This window comes from Pseudonaja textilis, chromosome Z (genome assembly GCF_049901715.1).
Source record: "Pseudonaja textilis isolate UNSWEBS1 chromosome Z, rPseTex1.2, whole genome shotgun sequence".
NCBI classification, from domain to species: domain Eukaryota; kingdom Metazoa; phylum Chordata; class Lepidosauria; order Squamata; family Elapidae; genus Pseudonaja; species Pseudonaja textilis.
In genome coordinates, this window is record NC_142008.1 from 126109280 (window position 1) to 126137250 (window position 27971).

The window sequence follows — 27971 nt, forward strand, 5'->3', positions numbered from 1 at the left end:
CGCCCTTTCCACCCGACGCCGTTTGATGACGCCATAGGGCGGCGCCGGCAGCCGCGGCAATTTGTGAGGAAAGGAGGCGGCGGCGGGGCGGCGGCGGGAAGAGAGAGCGAGCGCGGAGCCTCCCTCGCGGCCCGGCCTGTCTTTCCCCGGAGGGCCGCGCCTGGGGTCGCTGCGTGGACGGTGAGGCTCGGACCCCTCTCCCCAACCCCCCACCCCGGCCTCCCTTACCTCCTCCCACCTCCCCCCCGGGCGCCCCTCCCGTCGTGCCCCGCGCGCCATGCGGCCCCCGACCCCCCTCCGGCCACGCCCCCTCTCGCGCCGGGCCCCGCCCCTCTCGCCCCGCGGGGGTCTCGTCGGCCGCCCCCAATGGCCGTGGGGAGGGGGGGAGCCCCAAGTGGCCCCGTGGGTGGGAGGGGGGGCCCTGGGCTGCCCTGAGGGGAGGGGGGAGGGCTTACCCACTGGCCCCCCTCCCCAAATCTGGGAGGGGGGTTAAGGGTGGCTGAGCCCTCAGCCTCGATTTCCTTGGTGGGAATTGACGGGCAGGGGGACCGAGGAGGCTTTAAAGCAGGGAAGGTCCAGCCTTGGCCGCTTTAGGAGTTGGGGACTACAACTCCCAGCATTCCCCACCTGGCCGTGCTTTAAGACGACTGGGCTGCGACTCCCAGGATGGGTTAGGGTTAGGTTTGAGGAACTCTGGGAGTTGAAGTCCAGCTTACAGCCTGGCCGGCTGGGGAACTCTGGGAGTTGAAGTCCAGCTTACAGCCTGGCCGACTGGGGAACTCTGGGAGTTGAAGTCCAGCTTACAGCCTGGCCGACTGGGGAACTCTGGGAGTTGAAGTCCAGCTTACAGCCTGGCCGACTGGGGAACTCTGGGAGTTGAAGTCCAGTCAGCTTACAGCCTGCCTGGCTGGGGAACTCTGGGAGTTGAAGTCCAGCTTACAGCCTGGCCGGCTGGGGAACTCTGGGAGGTGAAGTCCAGTCAGCTTACAGCCTGGCCGGCTGGGGAACTCTGGGAGTTGAAGTCCAGCTTACAGCCTGGCCGGCTGGGGAACTCTGGGAGTTGAAGTCCAGCTTACAGCCTGGCCGGCTGGGGAACTCTGGGAGGTGAAGTCCAGTCAGCTTACAGCCAGGCCGGCTGGGGAACTCTACAGTCCGTCACTGTTTCCAGTGCCGTTGCATCTAAGGAACAGTCACTAAACAGTTGTAAGCCAAGGACTATCTACCTGTATGGGCAGCTCGAGCCAAGTGGGCCAGTGGGCAAGTAAATGTCATAGCTGGCTGCTCACCAGGTAAATGCAGGTGAAGCATCTTCTCCCAGCGACGGTGTGTCATTTAAAGATGAAGCAACAACAGTCAATCCATCAGAATAGGGCTGGAATGGGACCTTGGAGGTCTTCTAGTCCAGCCCCCTTACTCAGGTCATGCTAGGCGTTCAAATGACCCTTGAACAGCGAAGAGGGAAAAGGAAGAACTGTCCGGACTCCAGAGAGTCGTCACGGGCAGGGTTGGCTCTTTTGGGAGCCATTGTGGGAGGGGAACTTGGGTGGCTCTGAAAATCCTCTGGGCTTTGGAGTCTGATGTTTTTAAAGTGGTCGCCGCCATGGAGAAAATGATGGAAATTGTGGCTAAAGTCTGGGTTAAGGAGCCAGTTTACGGCCTAGTGGTTACGCGGCTGACTTAGAAACGAGGAGACGGTGAGTTCTAGTTTTGCCCTAGGCACGAAAGCCAGCTGGGTGACTGAGCCAATCACCAGGAGACGGTGAGTTCTAGTCCCGCCTTAGGCACGAAAGCCAGCTGGGTGACTTTGGGCCAATCAGCAGGAGAATGGGAGTTCTAGTCCCGCCTTAGGCACGAAGCCAGCTGGGTGACTTTGGGCCAATCAGCAGGAGAATGGGAGTTCTAGTCCCGCCTTAGACAGGAAAGCCAGCTGGGTGACTTTGGGCCAATGACCAGGAGAATGGAAGTTCTAGTCCCGCCTTAGGCAGCAAAGCCAGCTGGGTGACTTTGGGCCAATCAGCAGCAGAGTGGGAGTTCTAGTCCCGCCTTAGGCACGAAAGCCAGCTGGGTGACTTTGGGCCAATCAGCAGGAGATGGGAGTTCTAGTCCCGCCTTAGGCACAAAAGCCAGCTGGGTGACTTTGGGCCAATCAGCAGGAGATGGGGAGTTCTAGTCCCGCCTTAGGCATGAAATCTGTCTGGGTGGCTTCAGTTCAACCACCAGGAGACAGTGAGTTCCAATCCCACCTTAAGCCTGAAAACCCCACTGGGTGACTGGGCCAGTCCCTCTCTCTCAGCCCCATGCACCTCACGGGGGGTGGGGAGGGCGGAGGACAAAAGAGAAGGGAGGGTTATGCATGCTTGCCACCTCAAGATGAAGTAAATAGCTAATAAATACGGCCGCACTCAACAGGGAACGAGCTGAAGTCCCCTAACTCTGTTGTGGATTCCTGTGATCATCAAGGCACCGTTTTGGGGTCCCCGGGGCCTGCGAGAAGAGTAATTTTGGTGGTCCGCATAGAAACCCCCAAAGCAATTAATTTGGGCTAATTTAGGGCAGAGAGGGAGGAACTTGCCCCACGCATCCCACGGGCCTGGCCTGCCCACCGGGCTGCTTCTTTCCGCTTCTTTCTTCTTGTGCTTTTGGCTGCACGCAAGGAAAGCGGCAGAAGTTCTTTTCTTTCTCTCCCCCAAATGCCGACAGAAACGAGTCTTTGGGACCCTGCAAGGCCCTCCTGCTCCAAGAGGCTGCGCTGGCACGACAAGTCTCGTTTCTGGCGGAGTTTGGGGCGAAGAGAAAGAAAAGAACTTCTGCGGCTTCTGCTGTTTTCCTTGCACGCAGCCAAAAGTCTCCCCCCACTCTCTCTCCCGCTGAGAACGGAGCTGGAGATCCCAAATAAAGATGGGTAGGAAAACGGGGTAGGGGATTTTCCTGCAGACATTTTTGGGGGATTTTCCTAGGGTCTCCGCAGGTTTTTAAATTAGGGGTTTGGTGGTCCCTGAGGTCCAAAAGGTTGGCCACCCCTGCCCCAGGGAGTGGAATCAGTTTCTGGAGGGTTCTGGTTTGAAGCTCACCTGTCACTTCCTGATCAGAGCTGTGCCTCTCTCTCTCTCTCTCTCTCTCTCTCTCTCTCTCTCTCTCTCTCTCTCTCTTTTTCTTCCTCCCTTCAGCCCATCGGAGCGATGAAGGAAAGCATCCAAGACAAGAAGTACTGGGGGGCCTCCCCCGGCCTCCCCGACCCCATAGGACACCCAGACCAATTTTGCCAGCCTTCCCGGGGATGGCGGGACCCGGAGCGCCAACGAGGCGGCTGCTTCGAAGGGAGCCGGCGCCTGGCCTGCGCCCAGAAGCCCCTCCCCAGTTTCAACCCCTTGTCCTCCAGCAGCGACGAGGAACAACGCGAGGGCCGATGGGATCTCTCCCGCGTCTCCAGCTGGGGGGTGGCGGAGGCCCCCTCGGCGCTCTCCCGGCACAAAGCCCCCCGGGGGAAGCTGGGCAGGAGCGGCAGGCAGGGGGCCTGGCCTTTCCACGTCGCCCAGGCCCGGCGGCGCCCGCAGCTCCTGGGGGCCTCCAGACATTGTTTCCGCCGTAAGCGACAACGAGCGCTGCGCGCCTTCCGCATGTTCCTGTACTCCAAGAGCTCCCTGGCTTTCCACTGGAAGCTGCTGGGCAAGATGGCCGCCAAGGGACGCCGGCGGGGAGGGGCCAAGCGGGCCCGGTTGTCCATGTCCCTCTCCCCCGGCTCCCAGCCCGATGACGACCACCTGCCCGTCTTTAAGAAAAGCTGCCCTTTGGGAGCGGAGGCGGAGGACTGCCAGAGCGCGGCCAAGGGCCGGCCCCACCCTTCTGAGCCCTGCCTGGACTACGCCTTGGGGGGAGCCTTCCCCCCGTCTCCGTCCACGCCTCAGCACTCCCGCCTCGGCCTGCTGGGGGCCCTGATGGACGAGGCGTCCCCCTATCCTCAGTACATGGAGCTCCAGCGGGTGAGCTTCGAGAAGGAGCCCGACGCGATGGAAGTCGGGGTGGAAGAACCGGCCGCCCTCCTCAAATACTCGCCCCGGGGGCTTCAAATGTCCCCCAGGACTAGGAAGATGGGAGACCCTCAGCACGGCCTGGACGGAGACGGAGGTAAAGACATCTGTGTGTGCATGCGTGCGTGTGTGTGTGTGTTTTCCTGCTCTAGAACCCAGATCCGGTCTAGAAACGAAGGATCAGCGGAAGGTTGTCTTTTCAAATCGCAGCATTTATTAATGGTTCTTCTGGGCCCGGCTGTTTATTGATCCGAACGAGATAAATTAGAAGATAAATCCATAACGCCCCCCGGAAAGGTAAAGCAGTATTTTTCAAATGACTTCCAAGAGGGGGTGGACTTCAACTCCCAGAATTCCCTAGCCAGCATATCGTTTTCCCGTTTAACGGTCAGGCTTCCTGAGGCGATAACAATCACCCGCTTAGTCCCCCCAAAAAACCCTCTTTTTATTATTTCAACCGCTGTGAATTATAGTCATTCCCAGCCCGTAATGAGACCCAAACAGTCCAACAGGAGTTCTGCCACCGCCCTTCGGGATAAGGCTGATCAGCACCCACCTGTAATCTCCCTTGAAATGGTGCCATTAGCCGTACGAGGCCAAACGGAGCTTCAGATTTTAAAACTGACCACAAAGAAACAAAGGTTGCTTCCTGCAAAGACCCCTGTCCCTTTGCTTCTCCTCGGGAGGGGCCAATCACCTCCAAGCCTCACTCCCCAATCGCCCCTTTTGCCTTAACCGTTCTTGCCTTCTGGCAGCTCTGCTTGTACGCACTGGGAACAGGCTCCCGCTGTTCCTTTTCCTCGCTGCTATCAGATTCTAGAGGCTCTCAAGTCGGCACATAACTCCCTGATGGCCCCGGCCCCATCTCTGTATCGGACGCAGATTTCCTCGTCCGAGTCCTCCCCCCCCCGGACTCCAGGAACAGCCCATGTTCCTCCCCACTGTCCGACTCTGCTGTCATCTCCACAGGCCGCCGGCGGACCATAATACCATGTAGCCCATATTTAACCTGTTGATTAACTTAGCTTGCCATGGCTTGTTTATTTTATTTTTCTGAACTCAAGGTGTTTTCCTTCAATCGCATTCCCGCTATTAAGAAATCTACCCAATCAATTTTTAAAAAAATGCAATAAAGAAACTCCGGCTCCCGATGCGTCCTTATCCTTTCCAGGCTGAATTCTGGAGGATCCGGGCTGAATTTTTGCTGGCTAGGGAATTCTGGGAGCCCCTCTCAGGCCGAGACTCGGGGACGGGGAGGGTAAAGGCCGAGCGATTTGGGTATAGTCACTCCGTCGTGCTGTGGAGTGGTATCACAGGCTGTTGGGACTTGATGTGTGGTGGTTATAAGTATTGTCTCTCGGGGTCTCGTTCGGTGGTTTGGAGAACGGTTCAGGAAGGAGGCTCTCCATCTCTGGCACCCAATCTGGGTCAGTGATCGGGACCAAAAATTAGTCTTTCGGAGTCGTGCTGGAGCTGAGGAACTGTTCTGACCCAAACCCTTGTCCAATAAAACCAACGCGAACCGAAGGGGACAGAAACCTTTTAATGATTCTTAACGAATCCCCGGTTAAAAGGCTGCTGCAAACTAATTAAGTTTGATAAGCACGAGCCTCGCCAGAACTGCGCGAGGCTGCCAAGCATAACAGATAAGAAATATTTCACAACGCAAGAGTCTTCAAATAGCAACTTAAGATACTATAATGTCCACGAGGCTGAGTTTCAAAACGTCTTTGCTTCCTGCAAAGAATGTCCGCTTCACAGCTGGCTTTTATCTCCTTGGAGGAGGGGCCATTACCTTGCAGCCTTCCTCCCCGAGTCGCCTGTGCTGCTGCAGCTGCTTTTTCCTACGAGCGATCCTGCGCGCCCTTGGCACAGGCTCCTCGGGAAACTCCTCATCGCTGCTGCCAGCCCCCAACAATCTCTGAAGGCAGCAGTCCACTCCCTGATGGTCCTGGCCCCTCCTCAGAGTCCGCACCTGCTGCCGGCGAACCACAATAGGTTCAACTTCTCTCTAGCACCAATGGCAACTTTAAGACCTGTGGACTTCAACTCCCAGAATTCCCCAGCCAGCTGGGCGTCGAAGTCTGCAGGTCTTGAAAGTTGCCACGGTTGGAGAACCCTGCCCTAGCCGAGAGCGTTGCGTTGGGCTATACGTGGGACATCCATTCGGTTTGGCAGCTACCAAGATTGTTGGCCGAGCCAGTGCAAAAACAGCCGTGGGCGTGACCGAGGAAACGGGTCCTTCGCCAGTCAACGGGACCCCTGATTTAACACCAGTTTATCATGGTGTTAGTTTATCATGGGAGCCCAACGACTCTCATGGAGCCCACAGCACTCTAGGTCCTCCAGCCCTCCGCTCTCTTCCCACGCTTTGCCCAAACTCACGTTCGTCGCCTCGGTGACCCTCCCTAACGTCCTCTTGACGTTCCCCTTCTCTCCTTTTTGCCTTCAACCGATTGTCAAAAGCACGCGCAAAACAACACCCCCCACGGCGATCGGAACAACAAACGGGAGGAGGGAGGCTTCAGGGGAACCTTCGCCCAAGACCAGCCAGAATGGAGAGTTGGAAAGGACCCTGGAGGTCTTCTAGTCCATCCCTCCTTCTCCCCCCCGCCTCCCCGGGCTTGTTCTGACCTAAAGCTTTTTGTCCCGGCAAAACCCCCTTTTCTTAAACAAAGGTGAATTCCTGGCATTCGCGTTCAGCCAAAAGGCCTGGCAAACAGTCTTTCCAGGGTGTGGTGAGGAGCACAGACCTTATCTAGCCTGGAGAGCTGCCAAGCGACTATATTCCAAGCGCAGTGCTGACAAGGAAGGGCTCAGCACGGGGTCTCTGAGATGCACAGGCTGCGGCAATGAACGAATAAATTGTTTCCTGCAAAGCCCCCCCACCAAATTAAATCATGAGTCTCGAGCCAAACTCTCATCGTTAGCCGGCAGCGGAATCAGACAGTAGGGAAGAAGGGACCAGTCAGGGAGTCCGGAGAGGACTCGGATGAGGGTCCTGCATCCGATGCAGGGATGGGGCCAGGACCATCTGGGAGTGGGGTGCTGCCTCCGAGCCTCTGGAGTCTGGCCGCAGCGAGGAAGAGGAGCCAGGGGAGCCTGTTCCCAGTGTGCGCATGTGCAGAGCTGCTAGAAGGCCAGAGCAGCTGAAACAAAGGGTCGACTCAGGAGTAAGGCTGGAAGGTGATTGCCCCTCCCATGAGGGATAAAAGTCAGCCCTCAATGATGAACTCTTTGCAGGAAGCAAGGTCGTTCGATCGGTTCCAAGTCCTCCTTGAAGTTCTGTGTACGCTGGTTGGTTTTTTTCTTGTACTTCGGTTGGTTTCTATTATAGTTCATTGCATGCTTCTGTTTTGGGCAGCTTTCCACAGCACTGAAGGGTGGGTGCTTATCTTGAGGGAACTGTTTAAGATTAGCTCCAGCTGGGAATGAAAGCAGTTCCCAGCGTTGTAATAAAGTAGGTTTTGCTTTGAAAGCAAGTTGGCAATTCATTACGATTGACGAAGCCTCGGTCAGAACAGAAACTTCCAAAACTTCGAAAGGATTTATTGGGAGTTAACATGTCGGCACTGCCTGAGTGTAGCCAGACTCTGTGACGCATGATTCATTGTCACCTTTGACCCTGGCTTTCCCCCCACTCCCCTGGGTGTATCATCATTCATATTCTCCAATGAGACACGTCCATTGCCCAGAATCATCGATCATGGTCTCCAGTTAGAATTTTGCATGGCAGAAATGTCAGTCACCTAGTTGCTATCGTTGGAAAAACTAGTTATGGAATGCGCTTTCGGTTTCCCAGCCGCCGCGCTGCTCCCCCTCCTCCCTTTCTGTTGGCAACTCTAAAAAAGACCGTAGAACTATTGTGATGAGGTTGACATTCGGCTCCCCTCACTTCCTGACGACGGCCATTCCGGCTGGGGAAACGTCCGGCTGGAAGCACACACACACACACACACTCCCCAAACTTCTCTCCCCCGCCTCTGTCCTGCAGACGCTCTGGATGCCCTTCCCAACGGCTTTGCCTGTCTCCCTCCGGTGGACGGCGACCTCTGCTCCTTTTCCGGCTTGCCGGACGCCACAATCCTCATCAGCAACGTCTGTAGCATCGGAGGCCACGTGGCCGAGGAACTTTTCCAAGGGAGCCGGGAGAGCGAGCGGCCGGCGGATCCTTTGGCCGTCCGGGCGGAAGGCGAGGGCCGTCCGGTCGAGGCGGCTCCCGAAGAGATCGAAGAGAGGCCGGCCGAGAACGTGGCTCAGCCCGGTCTGCTGCGGGAGGAACACATCACGTGTGTGCACAGTAAGAGCAGCGTGTGTGTGTGTGTGTGTGTGTGTGTGTGTGTGTGTGTGTGTTTCAGTTGTTTGTGCGGAGAGGGAGGGGCTGGCCTCTCCCAGCGCCCGGCTCTCAAAAGAGTCCTCGCCTGAACAACCCACCATCGAGACCCCCCACAAATTCCTTTCGCTAAAGGAAACGTCGGTTCGAGTGAGTTTTGGCCCCGTTGTTAAACGGATCGCCGCCGTTGTGTGACTTAGCCCGCCGGTTGTTAAGTGAGTCCAGCTTCCCGCCGCCACCATCCCGCCCCGTTGGCTTTTCTCTATCTGGAGAGGACTTTGCTCGGGCGCAAATCGATCGTCTAAACGCAGTGGTTTCAGCGTGGGGAATTTTGAGCCACGGGGAAGGCCGCGACGGTCGTTAAGCGAGTGGAAAAAAAAACCCAAAACCAAACCCGGTCCCAATTGATGTGATGTTAAACTAAACGGACCGGTTTTTTTTAAAAAAAGTCGAGGACTCACCTGGGCAAAAGTTAGCAAATGTAAAAGGAGGTTAAAAAAAATGGAACATTAAATGTGGATTAAACCCCCGCTTTTTCCCCTCCCCAGCGGCCATAGAGGAGCCCCCTCCCAGTCCAGCCCCTTCCTCCCTCCACAAACGATGGGTGGAATTTGGGTTGCTCAAGCCTTTCCTTTTCTCCCCCAGGTATCTTGGACGAATTCCTGCAGATGTACGGCAGCCTGATCCCCATCAGCGTGGGACGAGGTGGTGGGGAAGCTAGAGGACATCTTTCAGGAGGAATTCTCCACCCTGCAGAGGTACGATGTCATAACATAACATATTTAGATTTCAGCAAGGCCTTCGACAAAGTAGACCACAGCCTACTTCTTAGTAAGCTAGAAAAAGGTGGAGTAGATAGCACCACCACTAGATGGACTCGCAACTGGCTGGCAAACCCTACTCAACGAGTAGTCCTTCATGGGTGTAAGTCTACACGGAGGGAAGGAAGCAGTGGGGTGCCACAAGGTTCCCTCTTGGGCCCAGGACTCCTCAATATCTTCATTAGCGACTTAGAGGAGGGAATAGAAGGGGAACTTGCCAAATTTGCAGACGATACTAAGCTGGCAGGAATAGCCAACACCCAAGAAGATGAGCTCAACATCCAGAGGGATCTTGACAGACTTGAACCCTGGACCGTATCTAACAAAATGAAATTCAGTGTAGAGAAAAGTAAAGTCCTACACTTAGGCAAGAAAAACCCAAAGGACACATATAAACTGGGTGAAACCAGGCTCAATAGCAGTAATTGTGAGAGGGATCTTGGGAGTCTTAGTGGACAACCAGCTAAAGAGGAGCCAGCCGTGTGCAGCAGCCGCCAAAAAAGCCGATGCAATCCTAAGCTGCATTAACAGAGGGATACAATCAAGATCAAGTGAGGTACTAACACCACTCTGTAAAGCCTGAGTAAGGCCACACCTAGAGTCCTGCATCCAGTTTTGGTCACCACGCTATAAAAAGATGTTGAGACTCTAGAAAAAGTGCGGAGAAGAGCAACCAGGAGGATGAGGGACTGGAGGCTAAAACATACGACGAACGGTTGCAGGAACTGGGGGTGGCTGGTCTAGTGAAGGGAAGGACCAGGGGAGACAGGAGAGCATCTTCCAATATTTGAGGGGCTGCCCCAGAGAGGAGGAGGAAGGGGGTCAAGCTATTCTCCAAGGCCAGACAAGGAACAATGGATAGAAACTGAACAAGGAGAGATTCAACCTGGAAATAAGGAGAAACTTTCTGACAGGGAGAACAATCAACCCATGGAACAGAAGTTGCCCTCGGAAGTTGTGGGAGCATCATCACTTGAGACTTTCGAGAAGAGATTGGACTGCCATTTGTCAGAAATGGTGTTAGGGTCTCCCGCTTGGGCAGGGGGTTGGACTAGATAACCTACAAGGTCCCTTTCAATTCTGTTCATCTGACTTTAATCTCATTTTAAGGAACAAAGGACCAGGGGAGGCAGGAGAGCAGCCTTCCAATAATTGAGGGCAGAAGGGGTTGGACTAGATGACCTACAAGGTCCCTTCCAACTCTGTTAATCTGACTTTCATCTGATTTTAAGGAACAAAAGGACCAGGGAGACAGGAGAGCAGCCTTCCAATATGTGAGGGCAGAAGGGGTTGGACTAGATGATCTACAAGGTCCCTTCCAACTCTGTTAATCTGACTTTCATCTGATTTTAAGGAACAAAGGACCAGGGAGACAGGAGAGCAGCCTTCCAATATGTGAGGGCAGAAGGGGGTTGGACTAGATGACCTACAAGGTCCCTTCCAACTCTGTTCATCTGACTTCCATCTGATTTTAAGGAACAAAAGGACCAGGGGAGGCAGGAGAGCAGCCTTCCAATATTTGAGGGCAGAAGGGGGTTGGACTAGATGACCTACAAGGTCCCTTCCAACTCTGTTAATCTGACTTTCATCTGATTTTAAGGAACAAAAGGACCAGGGGAGACAGGAGAGCAGCCTTCCAATAATTGAGGGCAGAAGGGGGTTGGACTAGATGACCTACAAGGTCCCTTCCAACTCTGTTAATCTGACTTTCATCTGATTTTAAGGAACAAAAGGACCAGGGGAGAGGGAGGGAGAGAGAGATGGTAGAATCATAAGGTGGGAAGGAACCTTGGAGGTCTTCTAGTCCCACCCCCGGGGGCCCAAGGCCGCCCTACTGTCCAGGAAGAATGGTTATCTGATCTTTTCTTGGAATAGATAGGCAGCCCGATAGCAGTCAGGTAGATATAAATAGGTACCATAGATAGATATATTTTCTTGAGGGAGGGAGGAGGGAGGGGAGAGAGAGAGAGAGAGAGGAGAGAGAGAGAGAAGAGAGAGGAAGAGAGAGAGAGAGGAAAGAGAAGAGAGAGAGGAGAGAGAGATAGCCAAGGCCACCAAAACTTTGAGCCTGGGCTTTCCTCAAAAGTAAGAATTTATTAGGAATGCTGTCTTGGCACAGCTGGTGAGAATCCGACTGTGAAGGACCCCAAGTTTTCCCCACCCAAAATAAAAAACCACCAGTTCTGGCCACCCACCCCGTCAATGGCCACGTGTCCCACCATCCCAGGGCCCAGCCAGTCCAAACCTCTGGTTGGGCCTCCTCCGCCCAGGACTTCCTGGCACCCATTGAGAACGTCCTTGGTTCCCAGCAGAAAGAATTTTGTTTGGGCTGTGCGTCCCCCAGCTCTCTCTCTCTCCCCCCTGCCTCTTTCTCTTCCCCTCTTACTTCCCCTCTCTCTCTTTCTCTCTCTCTCTCTTTCTCTCTTCCTCTCTCTTTTTCTTCCCTCTCTCTTCCCCTCTCTTCCTCTCTCTCTTCTTCTCTCTCTCTCTTTCTGTCTCTCTCTCTTCTCTCTCTCTTTCTCTCTTCCTCTGTCTCTCTCTTTCTCTCTTACTCTCTCTCTCTCTCTCTCTCTCTCTTCCTCTCTCTCTTCCTCTCTCTCTCTCTTCGTCTCTTTCTCTCTTCCTCTCTCTCTCTCTTTCTCTCTGTCTCTCTCTCTTCCTCTCTCTTTCTCTCTTCCTCTGTGTCTCTCTCTTTCTCTCTTAGTCTCTCTCTCTCTCTCTCTCTCCCCGTCTCTTTCTCTCTTCCTCTCTCTCTTCCTCTCTCTTTCTCTCTTCCTCTCTCTCTTCCTCTCTCTCTCTCTTCGTCTCTTTCTCTCTTCCTCTCTCTCTCTCTTTCTCTCTGTCTCTCTCTCTTCCTCTCTCTTTCTCTCTTCCTCTGTGTCTCTCTCTTTCTCTCTTAGTCTCTCTCTCTCTCTCTCTCCCGTCTCTTTCTCTCTTCCTCTCTTCCTCTCTCTTTCTCTCTTCCTCTCTCTCTTCTCTCTCTCTCTCTTCGTCTCTTTCTCTCTTCCTCTCTCTCTCTTTCTCTCTGTCTCTCTCTCTTCCTCTCTCTTTCTCTCTTCCTCTGTCTCTCTCTCTTTCTCTCTTAGTCTCTCTCTCTCTCTCTCTCTCCCCGTCTCTTTCTCTCTTCCTCTCTCTCTTCCTCTCTCTTTCTCTCTTCCTCTCTCTCTTCCTCTCTCTCTCTCTTCGTCTCTTTCTCTCTTCCTCTCTCTCTCTTTCTCTCTCTCTCTCTCTCTCTCTTCCTCTCTCTTCTCTCTCTTCCTCTGTCTCTCTCTCTCTCTTTCTCTCTCTCTCTCTCTCTCTCTCTCTCTCTCTCTCTCTCTCCCCTGTCTCTTTCTCTCTGTCTCTCTCTCTTCCCCTCTCTTTCTCTCTTCCTCTTCTCTCTTCCTCTCTCTCTCTCTCTTTGTCTCTTTCTCTCTTCCTCTCTCTCTCTTTCTCTCTGTCTCTCTCTCTTCCTCTCTCTTCCTCTCTTCCTCTGTCTCTCTCTCTTTCTCTCTTAGTCTCTCTCTCTCTCTCTCTCTCTCTCTCTCCCGTCTCTTTCTCTCTGTCTCTCTCTCTTCCCCTCTCTTTCTCTCTTCCTCTCTCTCTCTTTCTCTCTGTCTCTCTCTCTTCCTCTCTCTCTTCCTCCCTCTCTCTTTCTCTCTTCCTCTCTTTCTCTTTCTCTCTCTCTCTTTCACACACACACACACACACACACACAAACGCATGCATGCACACACACCCCCTTCCATTCTAGAAGAATTTTCCAGACCTCCCTAATATCCAGGAGATAGTTTTAACAGTTTAACAGGTCACCAGAGTTGGAAGGGACCTTGTAGGTCATCTAGTCCAACCCCCCCACCCCACGCAGGAGATCCTACACCATTTCTGATAGAAAACCAGCAACCTCAGAGAGCATCTTACACCCCACAGTGGTCGTGATCCTTCTGTTCTTCCTCCTCTTCCTCCTCCTCCTGCTTCTTCTCTTCCTCCTTCTCATCGTCGTCCTCTTCTTCTCTTCCTCATCGTTCTTTTCCTCTTCCTCCTCCCCGTCTCCCCCTCCTCCTTCTCTTCATCCTCTTCCTTCTTCTCCTCAACCTAACACCCTTCTAGTCCTGATGATGTTCCCTAGTTGGGCCATGAAACGTCTGCAGGAAAATCACCCAGCTCAGTGACCCCCAAGGACCCCACAGTCTTCCGCCTCCTCCTCCTCCTCTTCCTTCTTCTCCTCTTCCTCCTCTGCCTCCTCCTCCTCCTTCTCCTGTTCCTTCTTCTCTTCCTCCTCCTCCTCCTCCTTGTCATTCTCCTTCTCTTCCTCCCCCTCCTCCTCCTCCCATTCCCACCTTCCCTTAAACTTCCCCCGTTAAACTTGGAACGGCCGCTAAGCGAAAGGGTTGCAAGCCGAGGATGGGCAGAGCTGGCAAGGGCCAGGTGGAGCTCCTGGCTTTGCAGTGCCCGAGGCCCCCTTGGGAGTCCACTGAGAGGGGGGTGGGGGTGGGGAAGGGCTGCCCCCACCAGGCCTCCCCCCAGCCCGCCCGTCTTTCAGAGTCCTCCTCCTCCTCTTCCTCGCGGCCCCGCAGGGAAAAGCTTGGTGAGCCAGCTGATGCAGTCCTACCAGCGCATGCCGGGCAACGCCGTGGTGCGGACCTTCCGGGTGACCTACAAGCGCCACGTGGTGACCATGGACGACCTGCAGACCCTCTTTAGCACCAACTGGCTCAACGACCAGGTAGGGGAGGGCGCCCGGGGGGTTGAGGGGAAGCAAGGCCAGGGGGTGGGGGTGGGGTGGGGACCACGCAGCTCGCCTGCACGGCCTGCCCGCCCGACCCCCGACCCCGATGTGAAAGGTTGGCGGAGCTCCTGCTGCCAGGCAGAAGGTCTGCGAGGAAACGTGCAGGGCTGGAGAGGCCCAGGGACCCCCGCAGTCGTTGCCCCCCTCCTCCCCCTCTTCCTTCCTCCCCTCTTCCTGCTCCTCCCCTTCCTTCCTTTTCCCCATTCCTCTTCTTCCTCCTTCCCCTCCGCTTCCTCCTCTGTCCTCCCCTCCCTTTCCCTCCTTCCCTCCTCCTCTTCCTACTCTTCCCACCTCTTCTTCCTCCTCTTCATCTTCCTCCTCCTCCCCTTCCCGCCTTTTCTTCCTCCTCCCCCTCCTCTTTCTTCTCCTCTTCCTCCTCCCCTTCCCTCCATTGCTTCCTCCCCCAATCCTTTTCTTCCCCCTCCCCTCCTCCTCTTCCTGCTCCTCCCCTCCTCTTCCCCTCTTCCTCTTCTTCCTCCTCCCACTCCTCTTCCTCTTCCTCCCCTTCCATTCTTTTTCTCCCTCCTCCCCTCCTCTTCTTCCTCCCCACCTCTTCCTCCCCTCCTTTGTCCTCCCTTTCCCTCCTTCCCTACTCCTCCTCTTCCCACCTCTTCTTCCTCCTCTGCTTCCTCCTCATCCCCTTCCCTCCCCCTTCCCTCTTCATCTTCCTCCTCCTCCCCTTCCCTCCATTGCTTCCTCCTCCCAATCCTCTTCCTCCTCCTCCCCCTCCCGCCTTTTCTTCCCCCTCCCGTCCTCTTCCTCCTCCCTTTCCCTCCTCCGTCCTCTTCTCCTCCCCCTTCCCTCTTCCTCCTCCTCTCCCTCCTCCTCCCCCTCCCCACACCCACCCCTCTTCCCGTTAGCACTGGTGACATTCCCCTAGCCGCATTACAAAACATCTGCAAGAAAAACCATCCAGCTGACCGTCTGAAGGGATTCTCCGTCATGTCACCCAGGTCCCAGTTGTCCCAAAAGTGGTTGCTTGGTTGGTTTTCCGAGAGACAACTGGACTTTCTTTCCCTTTTTTCCTTTTTCTCTTTTGAAGCGAAACTTCTTCAGCTCTGACTGGATGGCGGGGAAGTGGAGGATTTATACCCCTTGCAGACACAGCGGGTCATTTGCACCCTTCTTAGAGGGCCGTTGAGGCCGCTCGGAGGCTTGTCTGTGTCCTCAGGGTCGCCGGAGTGGTGCAAATGATTCCTTTCCCCCCCCCTGGAAATTCGTTCTTCCTCCCACCCCATTCCAAGGTTGCAATCCTCTTTTTTGTTTTTCCAGAGTTTTTTTTATTTTTATTCTTTACACATCTCTTCACGTGAGCAGCGTGGGTCCAGATTACAATATTGGTACATAGCCCTAGTTACAACTTTCAGCTTTCTTAATTAACACCGCTTCAAATTATTATCCGTTTTGGAAGAGGTGTGTGGAGCGAAAGTGGAACGCAGGCCAGAGTTCTTTCCGCTAGGGATCAATAGGAGGAAATGTGATAAGGAAAATGTATATCTAGTAATCCACGTAAGAACTGCAACAAGATTGGCGTACGCACAAAACGGGAAAAGAGAAAATGTTATTTGAAAATCCCATGCAAAAATTCATGCAAATAGGGAATAATTATATATATAATGTATATGGAATGAAATTATGTAATAGTATTGGATTTAGCGAAGTAATGACAAAGATTGATGTTAGGAAGGCTGTGCCAAGTTCCACCTTTTTATTGTAATTTCTGTTTGTGTGTTTGTTTAATAAAGGAAAATAAAAAATACATATTATCCATTCGATTAATCTTTAGGTAAATTTCCCTTTCATTAATTCAATATCAAAATCATTCCATCCTCACATATATTTTCAATTCTTCATCCCCCATTATTTACATTTTCAGCTTACCACCTATTTTATGTTACCTTATGTACTGTTATCATCTATAACTTTCTCAAGAGCAATATATAATTAGATAATGAAAGAAAAAGCGAGTAAAAGTAAAGTAAGATTAATACATTTAGGATCCACATGGTATATCCTGCCCCCATCTACAACACATCTTATATATATTCCAGAGATATTCATATAATCATATTTTTTTCCTTCGTTTCCACAGCCAAAAATATGATAGGTTCATTATAAATATTTTACATTCCCACATAATCCTTTCTAGTTCGTCATGTTTTCTATTTTCTCATATCCTTTGTATAATCAATTATTTTCTATCACATGTATACCGCAGAGAAAAAGTAAAAATAAAAACAGAGTTAACTTCTCCTTTTACCTCCCTTTAACCAATTTCAACCTATAGCATTTATATAACCCCAGTTCACATTTTTTTTGAACATAATTTAATACCGGATTTTCGCCCAAGTCATCATATTCTCTGTTCTCCTAACGTCATTTATATGTAAAAGAGGCTTCTTAAAGGAGAAGCGACACGTCTTCAAAAGAAAAAACAAACAGAAAATCCAGTTGCCTTCTGAAAAAAAGCATCTTTGGGACAACAAGCTTCGAGACCCCCAAGGACCCCACAGTCCCCCTCCTCCTCTTCGCCACAAACCCCTCCCCCTTCCAGCATTGATGACGTTCCCTAGTTGGGTCATGAAACGTCTGCAAGGAAACAGAGACCGCCAGGGACTCTCCACAGGTCAACCCTGAGCTACAGAGACCCTCTCCTGTTTTATCGTGTGTCTCTCTGGGCTCTGGTTACCGGTTGTCAGGGGAGAAATTACAGTCCTTTAGCAACGATTTTGGTCTTCCCCACCTAAGGCTTCCTTCCCTCCAGAGGCGCGTGTTGTTTTCTTCTCGTTTTAACCCATCTCATCATTTCCCCCTTTGAGCAGGTGATGAATATGTATGGGGACCTCGTGATGGACACGGTGCCAGAAAAGGTGAGCTGCGTTTCCAAATTTAAGTTCAGACTATGACTTTTGTAAAAAAAAAAAAAAAAATGCTCTTGTCAAATTTCCAAGTCGTAGGTCCCCCAAAATTCTACCGTTTCCCCTGAAAATACGACCTACCCTGAAAGTAAGACCTAGCTTGAGTGTTTTTTACACGTGCGCCCAATATAAGCCCTACCCCCCCAAAAAATAAGCCCTAATGAAGATTCCCGCTCGCTCAAATGGATACCCAGGCAACACGGTGCTTATGAAGCACTGAGAAATGTAGCCTGTTTCCCCAAAATACTGACGTACACTGAAAGTAAGTCCTAGCTTGATTTTTTATTCATGCACTCAATATAAGCCCTACCCCCAAGATAAGCCCTAATTAAGACCCCTCCCACTCCAGAGTGGATGGGTAAAAGTTAAGATACCCAGACAACAGGATGCTTGTGAAGCACTGAGGTAGCTAGATAAATAGATAGGTGATAGACGGTATGTAGGTAGATGATAGGTAGGTAGATAGTCCGTTTCCTGAAAATACGACCTACCCTGAAAGTAAGTCCTAGCTTGATTTTTTATTCATGCACTCAATATAAGCCCTACCCCCAAAATAAGCCCTAATTAAGACCCTTCCCACTCCAGAGTGGATGGGTAAAAGTTAAGATACCCAGACAACAGGATGCTTGTGAAGCACTGAGGTAGCTAGATAAATAGATAGGTGATAGACGGTATGTAGGTAGATGATAGGTAGGTAGATAGTCCGTTTCCCTGAAAATATGACCTATCTTGAAAGTAAGTCCTAGCTTGATTTTTTATCCATGCACTCAATATAAGCCTTACCCCTAAAATAAGCCCTAATTAAGAGCCTCACCCTCGAATGGATACCCAGACAACACGATGCTTATGAAGCACTGAGAAATGTAGCCCGTTTCCCCGAAAACACAACCTACCTTGAAAGTAAGTCCTAGCTTGATTTTTTTTACCATGTATGCCCAATATAAGCCCTACCCCCAAGTTAGGGTGGGGATGGGGGGGGTTGGAGCTGCTGTACTATGAACCTTTGGACAGGTGTAGCCAGGCCTGGCACACCCCCAGCACCTGAAGGCCTCTGGAGCGGATGACAAAGCTCTGGATCGATCCAGAGGTCTGTTCCCGGCTGCCGAGGCCTACAGGAAAGTCTCGCTGGCCACAGAAGACGCAGCAGCTCCTGAAGGCCTCTGGCTGCGAAAAGGAGGCCAGGGGCGACGCGCACAAGTGAGGTTAATCTCCCGAAAATAAGACCTGGCCTCTTACTTTTGGTGGCAAAAAAAAAATAATTATTATAAGATGGGGTCTTATTTTGGGGGGAAAATAACTAAGTAAAATAAGCACGGTAAGGCAGCCATATCCCAACAAAGTCATTTTATTAGGAACCTATCAAATTGGCAAAAATCGGTGTCATTCTGGCTCCGGCCAAATCCAGGAATTACACCCAGTTTGAAAAAAAAATAAAAGAACACCCTTAAAGGAAGCGTAGGAAAGAGGAAGGGAAGGACCACGATGAAACGTGGCTAGACGCACCTTCAGGGCCCACAACCTGGGAGTTCAAAAGTATTCCCCCCACGCAGGACGGCCCAGGCTGAGCCCGGGACGACAGGATGCTTGGGGGGGGGGGGGGGGGGTTTTTGATAGATAGATAGATAGATAGATAGACAGACAGAAAGAGACAGACAGAAAGACAGATAGACAGACAGACAGATAGATAGATAGATAGATAGATAGATAGATAGATAGATAGATAGATAGATAGATAGATAGATAGATAGATAGAGATTGATAGATCGAAAAGATAGAGAGATAGATAGATAGACAGATGATAGATAGATAGAGATGGCAGATAACAGATAGATAGATAGATACAAGAGACAGACAGACAGACAGATGATAGATAGATAGATATAGACATACACACAGATATAGGTAGGTAGGTAGGTAGGTTGGTAGATAGATAGATAGATAGGCAGGCAGAGATAGAGAGAGAGAGAGAGAGAGATAGGCAGGCAGAGATAGAGAGAGAGAGAGAGAGAGAGATAGAGATAGATAGATAGATAGATAGATAGGCAGGCAGGCAGGCAGGCAGGCAGATAGACAGATAGATAGACAGAGAGAGAGACAGAGAGAGAGACAGACAAATAGATAGATAGATAGATAGATAGATAGATAGATAGATAGATAGATAGATAGGAGATAGATAGATAGACAGATAGATAGATAGATAGATAGATAGATAGATAGACAGACAGATAGATAGATAGATAGATAGATAGATAGATAGATAGATAGATAGATAGATAGATAGATAGATAGATAGATAGATAGATAGATAGATAGATAGATAGATAGATAGATAGATAGACAGATAGAGATAGATAGATAGATAGACAGATAGACAGACAAAGATAGATACATAGATAAGATGGATAAGATAGATAGATAGATAAGATAGATAGAGAGAGAGAGAGAGAGATAGAGATAGATAGATAGATAGATAGATAGGCAGGCAGGCAGGCAGGCAGGCAGATAGACAGATAGAGATAGATAACACAGAGAGAGAGAGAGACAGACAGACAGACAGACAGACAGACATGATAGATAGATATAGACTCCCACACACAGATAGATGTAGGTAGGTAGGTAGATAGAGATAGATACACACAGAGATAGATTAGAGAGATAGATATAGATAGACAGACACATGATAGATAGATAGATAGATGACAGATAGAGATAGATACACACAGATAGATAGATAGATAGATAGATAGATAGATAGATAGATAGATAGATAGATAGATAGACAGATAGATAGACAGACAAAGATAGATAGATAGAGATAGATAGATAGATAGATAGATAGATAGATAGATAGATAGATAGATAGATAGATAGATAGATAGATAGACAGACAAAGACAGATAGATAGACAGACAAAGATAGATAGACAGACAAAGATAGATAGATAGATAAGATAGATAGATAAGATAGATAGATAAGATAGATAGATAGATAGATAGATAGATAGATAGAGATAGATAGATAAGATAGATAGATAGATAAGATAGATAGATAAGATAGATAGATAGATAGATAGATAGATAGATAGATAAGATAGATAGATAGAGACAGACAGACAGACAGACAGACAGACAGACATGATGGGGGTGGGGGCTGTGTGATATGCCACACGCTAAATACATGAATACGCCCCCCAGGTAAACGGTTTGTGTCCTTTATGACTTGTGTCTTTGCACTCCCAGAATCCCCCAGCACAGCTGTCGGAGGAATTCTGGGAGCCGGAGTCCACAAGTCACAAAGGGGCCGTCGTTCCTTAGATCACAGCAGGACTCGGGCGTCAGGGAAATTGGAGGCGGCTCTCTGCCTTTTCTGCCCCCTACGACCCCCCCTCACCTTCTCCCTTTCTCTTTTTCGCTTCACCCCCCCTCGTCCTTCAGGTCCACTTTTTCAACAGTTTTTTCTACGATAAGCTACGAACCAAGGGGTACGAAGGCGTGAAACGTTGGACCAAAAATGTAAGTTGTTCGGTGGTGGGGTTGCCAGCAAATCACTACAGCGGTGGTTCGATTAGTGGCGTGGTCTTTAAGCGAACCTGGCTTTCTTCCCCCGTCCATTGAGTCCCAGGACGACTCACTCGTCCGTGCACAAGCGCCGAATTTGGATCGCGTGACCCTGACAGCCGTAAGGGTGCAAACTGGTTAGAAGCGCACACACACACACACACCCGTTTTCAGCGCCGTTGTAACTCCAATCGGTCACTCAAGGGACTGTTGCAAGTCGAGGACTACCTGTCCCAGGCTGGGCTCTTGGGGAAGGCATGGGACTTGGAGTCCAGCCTACCCAAAGGCTTCTGTCGGGCGTGGCCACCCGGAAACCTGTCGGTCGTCCCAAGGTGCATCGGGGGTGTCAGATTAGAATCAGATGAACAGAGTCGGAAGGGACCTTGTAGGTCATCTAGTCCAACCCCCCCGCCCTCAAATACTGGAAGGCTGCTCTCCTGTCTCCCCTGGTCCTTTTGCTCCTTAAAATCAGATTATGAGTTGGAAGGGACCTTGTAGGTCATCTAGTCCAACCCCTGCCCTCAAATATTGGAAGTCGGCTCTCCTGTCTCCCCTGGTCCTTTTGTCCATTAAAATCAGATGAAAGTCATGAACAGAGTCGGAAGGGACCTCGTAGGTCATCTAGTCCAACCCCCTTCTGCCCTCAAATACTGGAAGGCTGCTCTCCTGTCTCCCTGGTCCTGTTGTTCCTTCAAATCAGATCATGAATTGGAAGGGACCTTGTAGGTAATCTAGTCCAACCCCACCTGCCCTCAAATACTGGAAGGCTGCTCTTCTGTCTCCTCTGGTCCTTTTCCTTAAAATCAGATGAAAGTCAGATGATCAGAGTTGGAAGGGACCTTGTAGGTCATCTAGTCCAACCCCCAACCCTCAAATAGTGAAAGGCTGCTCTCCTGGTCTCCCCGGTCCCTCTTCTCTTCCCTAGACCAGCCAGGCCCAGTTCCTGCAACTGTCCGTCGTGTGTTTGAGCCTCCAGTCCCCTAAAATCATCTCAGTTGCTCTTCTCTGCACTTTTTCTAGAGTCTCGACGTCCTTTTGTTTATGGTGGAGTTGCCGTGGGCAGGAGGGGTGGGGTGGAATGAGAGCTGGTGCAGTAGCACGGCAAGCCGCGGTCAGAGGCACACCCCACACGCGTGCCTTCCTCAAGGCTGTGTCCCAGAGGGGTGATCTCTACAGAAGGTGGTGCTCCGGTTGGAGAATGTGATTTATGACACACCCAGGGGGGTGGGGGAGGGAGGAGAAACGGGGTCATCGCTGAGCCGTAAATTACGTGAGGCAGAGCCGACTTCACTTGGGTCCATGCGGACCTGTTGCTCCTAATAAATAAATGCCTTTCTTTTTTGAGGGCTCATGGTTTAATGAGGGCCTCCGCGTTGTAGTTCACTGCCGGCCGGTGCAGCCAGCGGCGGAATCGGACAGTGGGGAAGAACTGGGGCCAGTCAGGAAGTCTTGAGAGGCCTCGGGCGAGGGTCCTGCGTCCGATGCAGGGATGGGGCCAGGACAATCTGGGAGTAGGGTGCTGCCTCCAGAGCCTTTGGAGTCTGGCAGCAGCAAGGAAGAGGACCCAGGGGAGCCTGTTCCTAGTGCACATGCACAGAGCTGCTAGAAGGCGAGAGCAGCTGAGACAAAAGGGTCGACTCGGGAGTAAGACAGGGAGGTGATTGCCCCTCCCCTAAGGGATAAAAGTCAGGCCAAGATGACGAACTCTTTGCAGGAAGCAAGGTCGTTCGATAGATTCCCGAGTCCTCCTTGAAGCTCTGTGTAGTCTGGTCGGCTTTTTCTGGCACTTCGCTTTCTGTTACAATTAATTTGGAGGCTTCTGTTTTTTGTTTTTTGGGCCATTGCAATTGCACAGCGTTGAAAGGTGGGCGCTTATCTCGGGGAACCGTTTTGGCTGGGAATGAACGTAATTCCCAGCAGCATTGCAATAAGATGGGTTTTGCTTTGGAAACAAGTTTGCGATTCGTGACGGTTGACGAAGCCTCGGTCAGAACTGATCCCAGGAGAGGCGAAATGCACCTTGACAGCCACGTCAGCTCTGCCTCATGTAATTTGCCAACACGGGGGCCCCTCTCCCCGCCACACCGCCAGGTAGGGCGAAGGTGGAGGCTCCCGCTGAGCTCCTCTGGTTACTCCCCCCTCCCCCTCCCCCAGGTGGACATTTTTAACAAAGAGATCCTGCTGATCCCCATCCACCTGGAGGTTCACTGGTCGCTGATCTGCGTGGAGGTGAAGCAGAAGAAAATCACCTACCTGGATTCCCAACGCACCCTCAACCGGCGGTGTCCCAAGGTAAGGCGGGCCCCAGGGCGGTGGATGAGGCAGAGCGGATAAAAATCGATGGTTTCTTTTTTAAAAAAAAATACAAAAATTTTAACAATCGGATTTTTAATCGGGTTTTTGGGGTTTTAATTGAATTGATTTTAATAAAATGCTTTTGGAGTGAAAATCTATCTAAGGAATAAAACAGAATTAGAATAGAATTAGAATAGAATTTGAATAGAATTAGAATACAATAGAATTAATATAGAATAGAATTAATATAGAATTAGTATAGAATTAGAATAAGAGTAGAATTAGTATACAATAGAATTAGTATAGAATAGAATTGGATTAGATTAGTATAGAATTAAGAATAGAATTAGAATGAGAATAGAATTAGTATAGAATAGAATTAGATTAAAATAGAATTAAAATAGAATTAGTATAGAATAGAATTACTATAGAATTTGAATAGAATAGAATTAGAATAGAATTAGAATACAATAGAATTAGATTAGAATAGAATTAGAATACAATAGAATTAGATTAGAATAGAATTTGAATACAATAGATTTAGTATAGAATAGAACTAGATTTGAATAGAATTTGAATAGAAAGAATACAATAGAATTAGTATAGAATAGAATTAGATTAGAATAGAATTAGAATACAATAGAATTAGATTAGAATAGAATTTGAATACAATAGATTTAGTATAGAATAGAATTAGATTAGAATAGAATTTGAATAGAATTTGAATACAGTAGAATTAGTATAGAATAGAATTAGATTAGAATAGAATTTGAATAGAATTAGAATACAATAGAATTAGTATAGAATAGAATTAGAATAGAATTTGAATAGAATTAGAATAGAATTAGTATAGAATAGAATTTGAATAGAATTAGAATACAATAGAATTTGAATAGAATTAGATTAGAATAGAATTAGATTAGAATAGAATTAGATTAGAATAGAATTAGAATACAATAGAATTTGAATAGAATTAGATTAGAATAGAATTAGAATACAATAGAATTTGAATAGAATTAGTATAGAATAGAATTAGATTAGAATAGAATTTGAATAGAATTAGAATAGAATTAGAATACAATAGAATTTGAATAGAATTAGAATAGAATTAGAATAGAATTAGAATAGAATTAGAATACAATAGAATTTGAATAGAATAGAATTAGATTAGAATAGAATTAGAATAGAATTAGATTAGAATAGAATTTGAATAGAATAGAATTAGATTAGAATAGAATTAGAATAGAATTAGAATACAATAGAAATAGTATAGAATAGGCAGCCCTCAGCTTAACAAGACTTCATTTAGTAACCGTTCAAAGTTTCCAACGGCACTGATAAAAAGAGGGACCGAACGACTGTTTTGCCACCTTTCAGGGCCGTTGCGACGTCCCCGGGAGCAGAACTTGGACGCTTGGGGCTACCAAAGGGTATTTTTAGGATGGCCACCGTGCCCCATGGGTTACATGCTTCCCCTCTTGCGACCGTCTTCACGGACTAGCTGTAGATGTTCTGGGTTTTCCTTCCTTCCTTCCTTCCTTCTTTTCCTCTTTCTTTCTTTCTTTCTTTCTTTCTTTCCTTTCTTTCTTTCCTTCCTTCCTTCCTTTTCTTTTTCTTCCTTCCTTTCTTCTTTCTTTTCTTTTTCTTCTTTTCCTTCTTTCCTTCCTTCCTTCCTTTTCTTTCTTTCCTTTTCCTTCCTTCCTTCCTTTTCTTTCTTTCTTTCCTTCCTTCCTTCCCTTTCCTTTTCCTTTCTTTCTTTCTTTTCCTTCTTTCCTTCATTTCTTTTCTTTTTCTTTCCTCCTTTTTTTTCTTTCTTTCTTTTCTTTCCTTCCTTCCTTCCTTCCTTCCCTCCCTCCGTCCTTCCTTTTCTTTTAAGGCCCCTTTTAAAATATCACAATCATTTTATGGATCAGATTTTTTTTGTGTGATGGGGGAAGGAATTTTAATTTGAATAAATAATAATAAGAATAAGAATAATAACGCAAAGAGTAAGTTTTAGGACGGCAATGGGGCTTCTGTTTGACGTGTGCCTTCCTCTTCCTCCCCCTCCACCCCCCTCCAGCACATCTGCAGGTACCTGCAAGCCGAAGCCGATAAGAAGAACCGCCTGGACTTCCGAGAGGGATGGAGGGGGGTTTTCCAGATGGTGAGGGTCTCTTCCCCAGGCATTGGGGGTGGGGGCGGGGGCACGGGGGATCCAGTGACCCAGCTCCTTCGGGGTCCTCTCCCTGAGGGTCTCGGGGCCCCCCCAAATTTAACCCAGAGGGGGATCCCCCCCAGGAGGCCCTCAGACTGCAGCCTGTGGTGTCTCGCCTGCCCTCCCCTCCTTGTGCCTCTGGGGGAGGGCAGGACCCTCCCCACGGCCTCCACACAGCAGATCTTGGGCCTCGTCAGGGTGGGGGGCGTGTCAGGCCCCCAAGGACTAGAACTCCCATCCTCCTGGTGATTGGCCCAGAGTCACCCAGCTGGCTTTCATGCCTAAGGCGGGACTAGAACTCCCCGACTCCTGGTGATTGGCCCAAAGTCACCCAGCTGTCTTTCGTGCCTAAGGCGGGACTAGAACTCCCATTCTCCTGGTGATTGGCCCAGAGTCACCCAGCTGGCTTTCATGCCTAAGGCGGGACTAGAACTCCCATCCTCCTGGTGATTGGCCCAAAGTCACCCAGCTGGCTTTCATGCCTAAGGCGGGACTAGAACTCCCATTCTCCTGGTGATTGGCCCAGAGTCACCCAGCTGGCTTTCATGCCTAAGGCGGGACTAGAACTCCCGACTCCTGGTGATTGGCCCAAAGTCACCCAGCTGGCTTTCGTGCCTAAGGCGGGACTAGAACTCCCATTCTCCTGGTGATTGGCCCAGAGTCACCCAGCTGGCTCGTGCCTAAGGCGGGACTAGAACTCCCCGACTCCTGGTGATTGGCCCAAAGTCACCCAGCTGGCTTTCGTGCCTAAGGCGGGACTAGAACTCCCGACTCCTGGTGATTGGCCCAGAGTCACCCAGCTGGCTTTCGTGCCAAGGCGGGACTAGAACTCCCATTCTCCTGGTGATTGGCCCAGAGTCACCCAGCTGGCTTTCGTGCCTAAGGCGGGACTAGAACTCCCGACTCCTGGTGATTGGCCCAAAGTCACCCAGCTGGCTTTCGTGCCTAAGGCGGGACTAGAACTCCCGACTCCTGGTGATTGGCCCAGAGTCACCCAGCTGGCTTTCGTGCCTAAGGCGGGACTAGAACTCCCCGACTCCTGGTGATTGGCCCAGAGTCACCCAGCTGGCTTTCGTGCCTAAGGCGGGACTAGAACTCCCATTCTCCTGGTGATTGGCCCCAAGTCACCCAGCTGGCTTTCCTGCCTAAGGCGGGACTAGAACTCTCATTCTCCTGGTGATTGGCCCCAAGTCACCCAGCTGGCTTTCCTGCCTAAGGCGGGACTAGAACTCCCATTCACCTGGTGATTGGCCCAAAGTCACCCAGCCGGATTTCATACCTAAGGCGGGACTAGAACTCCCATGCGCCGGGATTTTAGGCTAGCACCTTAACCTCCGAGGGCAAACCGGCTCTCCTTTTAGTTGGGTGGATGTGTAAATTCAGCCCTAAAAAAAAAATCTACCTGGGTCACTTTGAGTTGTCAAATGATAGGAGATGCCGGCTGCCCTTCCTGTCGCCGGGCGGAATTGACCGCTCAGGGAGACGGAGGCAGGAATCGGCTTGAGGGAGGCCGGGCAGGAAGGGGTAAGGCACGCAGGTGGGAGCCCAGGTGAGGGAGGAGGGAGAGTGGGTGCCAGGGGTGTGTGGAAACCTGGGGGTGGGGGACTGGGGACCCCCCGGGTCTCTTCCCACCTGATCTGACCCCTTTCGTTTCTCTCCTCCCTTCCCCCCCCCCTTCCAGAACATTGCCCGACAAAACAACGACAGTGATTGTGGCGCCTTTGTCCTGCAGGTGAGGTGGCCGGATCAGAAGGGGCCCTGGGTCTTGGGGTGGGGGGCAGGTTTGGGGGTGTGGAGAGAAATCTTGGGGGAGGGGCACCTTTCCCACCTGTTCAAAAGCTTATTTTGTGCGTAGAATAACATTTGCTCCTGGAAGAGGAGGAGAGAGAAGAGGAGGAGAAGAAAAGAGGAGGGGGGAGGAGGAGAGGGGGAGGAGAAGAGGGGAGGGGAAGGGGAGGAAGAGGGGAGGGGAAGAGGGGGGGGAGGAGGAGAGGAGGAGGAGGAAAGGGGAGGAAGAGGAAGAAGAAGAGAAGTGGAAGAGAAGGAGACGAGAACGAGAAGAGGGGGAGGGGGGAGATGGGAGAAGGAGGGGAGGAGGAGGAAGAGAGGGAGATAAGAGGAGGAGAAGAAGAAGAGGGGAGGAGAAGAGGGGGGAGGAGGAGGAGGAGGAGGGGGGAAGGTCCGCGGGGTCCTTGGTGCTCTCTGAAGTTGCTTGTTTCCTGCGGACGTTTCATGGCCCATCTAGGGAACGCCATCAGGGCTAGGAGGGAGGTTTTTTTTTTTGCCTCTTAGCCCTGATGCTGTTCCCTCAGCCGGGTCACGAGACGTCTGCCGGAAACCTCCCGGGTCAGAGACCCCCAGTGGGCCCCCACGGTCGTCATCCTCCCTCCTCCTCCTCCTCCTTTCCCGTAACCTCCCTCCGTCTCTAGCGCTGAGGGCGTTTCTAGCTGGGTGGTGAAACGTCTGTCCCCAAAGCCCACCCAGCATCCCCGAGCTACCCCCCCAAAAAAGTTCTCCTCGTTGATCTCGACGGGCTCCGACCGAAAAGGCCCTCCTCAACTAAATCTCTCTCTCTCTCTCTCTCTCCTTTTTGTCTTTCCCCTTCCTCCCTTCCTCCTTCCTTCCTTCCTTCCTCCCTTCCTTCCTTCCTCCCCAGTATTCCAAATTCCTGGCCCTGGGTCTGCCCTTCACCTTCACCCAGCAGGACATGCCGAAACTCCGCCGACAGATGTACAAGGAGCTCTGCCATTGCAAACTCATCGCGTGACAGCCCCCACCACCACCACCACGACCCCCCCTCCTCCCTCCCTCCCTCTCTCCGCCGCCCCACCCTCACCCCCACAAGGACGCCGCCGCAGAAACCATCGTCCGGGTCCTTGGAGCCTGGAGCAGCTGCAGGCCAGGAGCCCCTCTTAGTCCGCAGGGGGGCAGGGCCCAACCTCCCCAACGTTTCCAGCCAGAGACAAAGGGGGGGAGGGGCAACTGTGTGAGGTTGGCATCCATTGGACTTATGTGGGGCAGGATGGGGGGACGTGCTTCTGCCTCTTTCCCTCC

General features: G+C 50.8%; 1 protein-coding gene across 1 annotated transcript; it reads left to right on the forward strand.

Moving 5' to 3' along the window:
* LOC113453476 (sentrin-specific protease 3-like) lies at positions 1–27957 on the forward strand. The gene is given in 13 exon segments (XM_087918383.1): positions 1–180; positions 3168–4125; positions 8023–8328; positions 9007–9059; positions 9061–9119; positions 10588–10593; positions 13746–13887; positions 16773–16820; positions 20303–20380; positions 22580–22717; positions 24783–24866; positions 26599–26649; positions 27574–27957. Coding segments are annotated over 12 exon segments (2022 nt in total). The 5' UTR covers positions 1–180; positions 3168–3179; the 3' UTR covers positions 27685–27957.
* Positions 27958–27971: the final 14 nt, after the last annotated feature.